The 7177-nt window shown below is 39.4% G+C and overlaps 1 protein-coding gene across 1 annotated transcript; it reads left to right on the top strand.

The window, feature by feature from the left end:
- Positions 1–881: 881 nt before the first annotated feature.
- On the top strand, positions 882–4921 carry LOC133711869 (uncharacterized). The gene is made up of 3 exons (XM_062137952.1): positions 882–2814; positions 3028–4434; positions 4548–4921. The coding sequence occupies exons 1-3, from the start codon at positions 882–884 to the stop codon at positions 4919–4921; spliced, it is 3714 nt and encodes a 1237-aa protein (XP_061993936.1).
- The last annotated feature ends 2256 nt before the right edge of the window (positions 4922–7177 follow it).

The raw sequence follows: 7177 nt of genomic DNA, 5'->3' as shown, positions 1-7177 counted from the left end.
GATTTTCATATAATACCGTTTGCTTAGAATCGGAAAAGGTTTAGCTGTGATCCCCAAGCTATATAGAATGCCATCGGAATGTATAGTTTATGTTTATGAGTATGAACAAAAAGTAACTAATTACTTCAGTTTTCCGCATGCACGTGCTGCTTTCAAGACCAAGCTTTCAAGGCTAGCTAGTTACCTTGAAAATGACAAAAATCTGCAAATATTGTTGTTACCTAGCTGGTTTGGAAGGTGATTGATATAAGCATTCACTTGCATTTATTTATGGATCCTCATATTTGAAACCACAGTATCTTAATTCCAAGTCAAATGCGGGCTGTATATTTTTGAAATTTTTTATTTTCTAGCATGGTTTTTTATGTTTTGATCTGATTAATAGGATTACAAGAGCTTGGTTGAAATAATGTTTCTAGGCTTACAAAATAGATATGGTTCCACAAACATTCATTCATTTGCTTTGCTGAAGTTTCGTTTCACCGAATTTTCTCATCAAGATTGTTTGAGACCATGATTCGCACTCTTTTAACATTATGAATAAATCTTTGGTGATGAATGTATTCCCTCTTTTATTGTTTTCTGCATTCGAGAGTTCAGAAGAATTTTTAAATGTAAATTGATTTGTTGATATAGCAAAGTCGAATACAAATTCAACGGGCGTATTATATAAAGCTGCTAGTTGGAGGTCTTGGGTTGACAAGCGAAACACTACCTTTTAACCGTGTTTTTATACTGAAATTCATGCATAAGTTTGGCAAGCAAGTCTAAATAACACCCATCAGTCTATGGGGCATTATTATCTGCTTAAACATACATAAAGACACACAATAAAACAAAAAATAGTTGGATCAATATGACCAAAAAATAGTTGGATCAATATGACCAGTTTGATTTTTCTTTCAGAAACCCTAGCTGCTCCAGATCTGTTGACCTCAGTTCGGCGTAATTTAGGATTTGATGGCTGTTTTTGTGTTGAGTCCAAGGATGAGTGTAGAGATTTGGCGCTTCTTTGGCGCAATGAAGTTCCGGTGAGGCTACGTAATTACTCATCGAATCATATTGATGCAGAAGTTGGAGAACTTGGCTCAGATAAGGTGTTTAGATTTACAGGGATCTATGGAGTTACTAGAACCAGCGAGAGGATCTTCACTTGGGATCTGCTACGCGCTCTTGCTCGACAATCTCCGCTGCCTTGGTTGGTTGCTGGAGACTTTAATGAAATCTTGTGCCAAGCAGACAAATCAGGTGGCCCTCCCCGGAGTGCAACACAGATGAACCGATTTAGACAAACCCTTGTCGATTGTGCACTGCTAGATATGGGGTTCGTCGGATCTCGTTTCACTTGGTCTAACAGAACAACAAAGGAGCGTTTGGATAGAGCTTGTCGAACCCTAACTTGGAGAGAGATGTTCTCTTTTTCGAGAACTATCACCTTACCCTTGAGTAAATCTGATCACAATCCTCTTTTAATTGAGGTCAACCCTGAGCCTCCATGTAGAATGTTTTTTCCTAAGCGCTTCCGGTTTGAGGAGATGTGGTATCAGCATGAAGGGTGTTCTTCTGTTGTTGACCGTGGTTGGATGACTCCTTCTACTGGAGCACCAATGCTACAAGTTGGACAGAAGATTAAACATACTGGGAACCTTCTACTTGAATGGCATGCCGGTGTTTTTCAACAACGACATGTGGAGATGAGACTCGTACAGGATAAGCTTGCAACTATTATGAGTAAACCTTTTGAACCTTCCCAGTTTGAGGAGCAGAAAGCTTTGCAGTTCAGGCTTAATGAGCTACTCACAATCAACGAGACTTACTGGAGGCAGCGGTCTCGTATTCAATGGCTGAAAGAAGGAGATAGGAACACACCTTTCTTTCATCGTCGAGCATCTAATCGCAGGAGTCGAAATAAAGTGACAGGAATCACAAATGAGGAAGGGATGTGGACCTCTGATCCAGATCAGATTTCAGAGACACTTGTTAGATATTATGAAAACATTTTTCATACTGAGGGATCTGATAGTGCAGCCATCTCTACAGTGCTTCAAGCATTACAACCTAAAGTCACAGATTCGATGAATGAGGTACTTCTTGCTCCTTACACTGATGAAGAAATTAAGAAGGCTCTTTTCCAAATGCATCCCTCTAAGTCTCCCGGGCCAGATGGTATGTCTCCATTCTTCTTTCAGAAATTTTGGAATGTCGTTCATCATGATGTTTGTTTGGCTGTTAAGCATGTTTTGCAAACTGGGCAACTCTCTCAGGAATCGAACTTTACTCATCTCACTCTTATTCCCAAAGTGAAAGAACCAAAATTGGCCTCGGATCTACGACCAATTGCACTTTGTAACGTGGTGTACAAGATAGCTTCCAAAGTTCTTGCTAATAGACTTAAAGTTCTTCTCCCTCAGATTATATCTCCACTTCAAAGCGCCTTTGTCCCTGGTCGCTTAATCTCGGATAATACACTTATAGCTACTGAAGTAGCACATTTCATGAAGAAGTTAAGACAACAAGCAGATGGGTTCTTCTCCTTGAAGTTAGACATAAGCAAAGCTTATGACAGACTAGAATGGTCTTACCTCGAGGCAGTGTTATTGAGGTTGGGTTTTTGTAGCAGATGGGTTGATGTGGTTATGGCAACCATCAAATCTGTTAGTTATTCCATTCTAATCAATGGTGCACCTACAGGTTTCATTCTACCTACAAGGGGAATTAGGCAAGGAGATCCTTTGTCTCCATACCTTTTTATACTTTGTGCTGAAGGCTTATCAGCCTTGATTTCCTCCTCAGTTCAACATGGTACAATCAAAGGTTTGTCTATGTCTCCCTCTGCTCCTACTCTTCATCACTTGCTATTTGCTGATGATAGCTTTATTTTTGGGGAAGCTACTACCAATGAATGTACTCAGTTTAAACAGATTCTCAATGTCTACGCTAGAGCCTCAGGTCAACAAATTAATCTGCATAAGTCTAGTGTTGTGTTCAGTGGTAATGTTGACTCCCAAACTCAATCTCAATTGGCAGACATCCTTGGAGTGCAATGTGTTTCTGAGCATGGTCTCTATTTAGGTTTGCCTATTCATATAGGGCATTCTAAAGTGGCTATCTTTGCTTATCTAAAGGAGAGGTTAACTAAAAAACTCATTAGTTGGCGCTCCAAGCTATTGAGTGCTGGAGGTAAAGAAGTTTTGATCAAAGCTGTTGCTCAGACAATTCCAACCTATGCTATGAGTTGCTATATGTTGCCGAAATCCTTATGTGATGATTTACAACAATTGTGCGCTGATTTCTTCTGGGGGAGTACTGATCAGAAGAAAAAAATCCATTGGCGGTCTTGGGAGAGAATGTGTCTACCTAAAGAAGAGGGAGGTATAAGCTTTAAGCATTTACATGCCCATAATCTTTCCATGCTAGCCAAGCAGGGTTGGAGGTTGATATCCAACCCAGACTCATTAGTTGCTCAAGTCCTCAAAGCTGTTTACTACCCCCATGGTACCTTTCTCACTGCTGATATGGGTGACAGACCCTCATTTTCTTGGAGAAGTATTTTGGAAGCTCGTTCAGTTTTACAAGCTGGTTTGTATTGGAAAATTGGAACTGGCACCAAGGTTAGTATTTGGGAGGATAATTGGATTCCAAATACTCCTCCCCATTTATTGAATAAACCTGAGGATACTATCTTTGAGTTAGTTGCTGATTTGATCGATCACAATTCATGCTCTTGGAATGTGGCTGCTGTTCATCTATGTTTCCCTACAGATGTAGCTGCTAAAGTTATGTGTCTTCCTCTAAGCAGACGCTTTAACACTGATCGTTTTGCATGGAAATTAGAACCAAAAGGTTTCTTTTCAGTTAAGTCAGCTTACAGAGTGGCTCGGGAGTTGTCTATGGGGACCTATTCTGCTTCTACCTCTTCTGGAGATCCCTATGCGCCGCTATGGAAGGCTCTTTGGAATGCTAAAGTGCCCAGTAAAGTAGCTATCTTTGGTTGGAGGGCTTGCCACAACATACTTCCAACTCGAGCAGCTTTAAGTACTAAAGGTTACACTGGTGATCTGCATTGTGTTCTTTGTTCAGCTCCTTATGAGTCTATTGGTCATGTTTTATGTGACTGTGCTATTGCCAAATCTATCCTACAGTCACCTCCTTTCTCAATTCCAATCTATGTCACTCTGGCCTTTAATTTGAAAGAATGGCTGCTGGAACGGGTACTATCTCTTCCTTCTCATGTATTTGATAAACTGTTGATTATTCTCTGGAGCATTTGGAAGAACCGTAATGACAAACTGTGGAATGATAAGGAGAAATACAACTCCATGCTAATTGCTTCTGCCATGGCTTGGTATGAGGAGTACCTAAGGGCTACGCAATCTAGAGACCATTCTACTAGTCCAAAACATGCAGTGACTAAGAAATGGATTCCCCCTCGTGGTGAGTTACTGAAAATGAATGTGGATGGCTCATTTTTATCTAATGTTCAGCATGGAGGAGTTGGGGGGGGGGGGGGGGGGTCTTACGTAATTCTATGGGCACCTTTGTTGCAGCCTTTTGTTATAGACAGGACTTTGTCAGTTCTCCCCTACATGTTGAATTACTAGCTATACAACAAGGTCTTCGATTCATGCAGCAGCATGCTTACTTACAAGCTGAACTGGAAAGTGATTGTTTGCTTGCGGTCCATGCGATTTCCTCCTCAGTTGGTGACCTATCTCCTTTGAGTCCTCTAGTTGCTGATATCAAGGGGCTTCTAGTTCAATGTCCTACTATTTCTTTGCACCATGTTAGAAGAGATGGAAATCGTGTAGCTCATAGACTTGCTAGCATTAGTTTTGATTCGAACCTTCATCAGGATTGGTTCACACATGCTCCGGATTTCATCCTGGATGCCCTAGTGTACGATGTTATTCGTATGAATTAATAAAATTTCTCATCTTTCAAAAAATATGACCAAAAGAATGAAGAACAAATAATAATAATAATAATTGAATGAGCTGGACATTTGGGTGCATGTACAGTTCTTTCATCCAATCTTTTGTAGGGGGTAAGCGTTCGCCATTGCTGCTCAATAGGGGCTTCACTCCGACTACGTTTGAAAACCAACAAATAAAAATAATCTTTTGGGCTGCGCAGTATGAAAATGTACTCAAGTCATTTCATCTAAAGAACAACAAACGTAAAATGTTTTCTAACTCAAAAACTTATGCATGCAATTCAAATGAATACGACACTAAGTAAGACCTGATGGCCGGTCTCGTAGGACCCACTGCACAACCTTACCTCAAATCAATTAATAAATCAGGTAAGCGCAGTGAGAGCATCCACTACCTACCCACACAAATGGAACCAGGGGTAGTCATTGCAATCAAAAACATCGTTCGACTATTGTAGCTAACCCTCTGGAGGTTAAGAGGATCAAACCCTAGGAAGTCAGAGCCACCCTTCGTTCTCAAGCCATCAATAATTTATCCGTGGAATGTTAACTTACTTTATTTTTTAACACAACCAAACCATGCTACTTGACATGTATCAACAATTAATTAAGTACCCCTAGTCCCCTACCTGGATTTCGATTACTTATCTTTCACGTAGTACGAGATTCACGAACCATCAATTTCTTAAGTATCTGGAGTCCTAATTTCTGACATAAGAATCGTTAATAATCTCTCAAACAAATATTTAAAATCTCGACAATTAGCTCATCGTCTAACCAACTTTTTCTGATTTGACCAGGGTTTGACCAAGGTCTCACCAATCACGATCAATTCGATAATTGTCCCAATTACCAGACATTACTAGCAACTGGAATTTAAACCAATTCACATGCCTTTAACGTATCTTTTCTAATTCCCTTAGTAACTGCATTGCATAGTAATTCCGTCGAATTACTATGGACACCCATTTCTTAATCTTCAAATTCATTTTAGCATATCCAATACACTATCGGCATATGCACAAACAGATTAGAGCCCATCAATTTTTCCAATCATGGTCTCACACAGTAAATACATTCATCTTTTCAAGGATTCTCACGATTAACTTGATCATAATCAATAACCAAATTCACAGAGAAACAATGGGTACTAACATTATCCCATTCAACCCAAATCAACCAATCTCAAGATGGAAATAAATCAAAGAACATTTCTGTCCATAACTCAAATTCACCTTCGAATAATCAAATTTAAGCCATTGATTTAACACTCAGCTCCTATTCTCACGCACAGCAGCTTCCCATAATTCGACTAGTAACGAGCAGAGGATTTGACACACACTAAACTAGTAGCTTCTGGAATCTAACTCCAGCCGAGGTTGACATGCATCTATAAATACAGATAAGACGGAAAACAGACCAAGAGAAGCCATAGCCGCCATGCAGAGCATCATCAACAGCGGTGGCCGACGTCACCCCAAAAATGTAAGATCAAATATGGACATAACACATATCATCATAAAGTAATTGATGATTAGCTTAATATCATTCCTAGTTTAACATAGATACAAACAGTAAATCAATACTAGTGACTTAATGAAGTAGTGTATCAATTCATTAAGGATAGTAATCCATTGCTTAGTCTACAAGAAAGGCTACAAGTTGTGATACATTAGGAATCTAACAGTGAAACCTAAACCGACAAGGAATGCTTTAATGGGAAGCTTCTTGAGGTTTAAGTCTCATATATATATACAGATGAATTGGTCACTGATTACTACCACGACTATTGCATAAGTTCTGTCCATTGAGAAGCAAGTTGGTAAGTAACAGAAGACCACATTCAGTGATTGAGTTAAGCAGTTGCATAAGATGGAATCCATGACAGTAATTGCAGAAGGTAAGCCTTGATCCTTTTATGATTGTTGTGCATGTGTTGTGAGCATGTAATTATGGTTTTACAATTGGTATCAGAGCATAGGCTCACAAATATGAAAATCGTTTTAGGGTTTTGCAAAACAAACATAATTTTTTTTTTTTAAGGGTTTTTGCTTTACGGGTCAAGTAACTGATCAGGTTACTGACCAAGTCACTGGTCATGTAACTGATCAGGTACCTGACCAAGTAAGTAACTGACCAAGTAACTGGTCAGGTACCTGATCAAGGTAAGTTACTTAAATCGATTGCTGCATCTGGTTAAATATCAAATTCATGCTTCCGCTGTGATTTTTAGCAGCAAATTGG

The sequence above is a fragment of the Rosa rugosa genome, chromosome 5 (genome assembly GCF_958449725.1).
Source record: "Rosa rugosa chromosome 5, drRosRugo1.1, whole genome shotgun sequence".
Lineage (NCBI taxonomy): Eukaryota > Viridiplantae > Streptophyta > Magnoliopsida > Rosales > Rosaceae > Rosa > Rosa rugosa.
This window is presented reverse-complemented; position numbering and strand designations above follow the sequence as displayed.

Coding starts and splice junctions, on each gene's coding strand:
- LOC133711869 (XM_062137952.1), top strand. CDS start 882: ATGACCAGTTTGATTTTTCTTTCAGAAACCCTAGCTGCTCCAGATCTG. Junction 2,815..3,027: donor TCAACATGGTACAATCAAAG/GTTTGTCTATGT, acceptor CTCAATTGGCAG/ACATCCTTGGAGTGCAATGT. Junction 4,435..4,547: donor GAAATGGATTCCCCCTCGTG/GTGAGTTACTGA, acceptor CCTTTGTTGCAG/CCTTTTGTTATAGACAGGAC.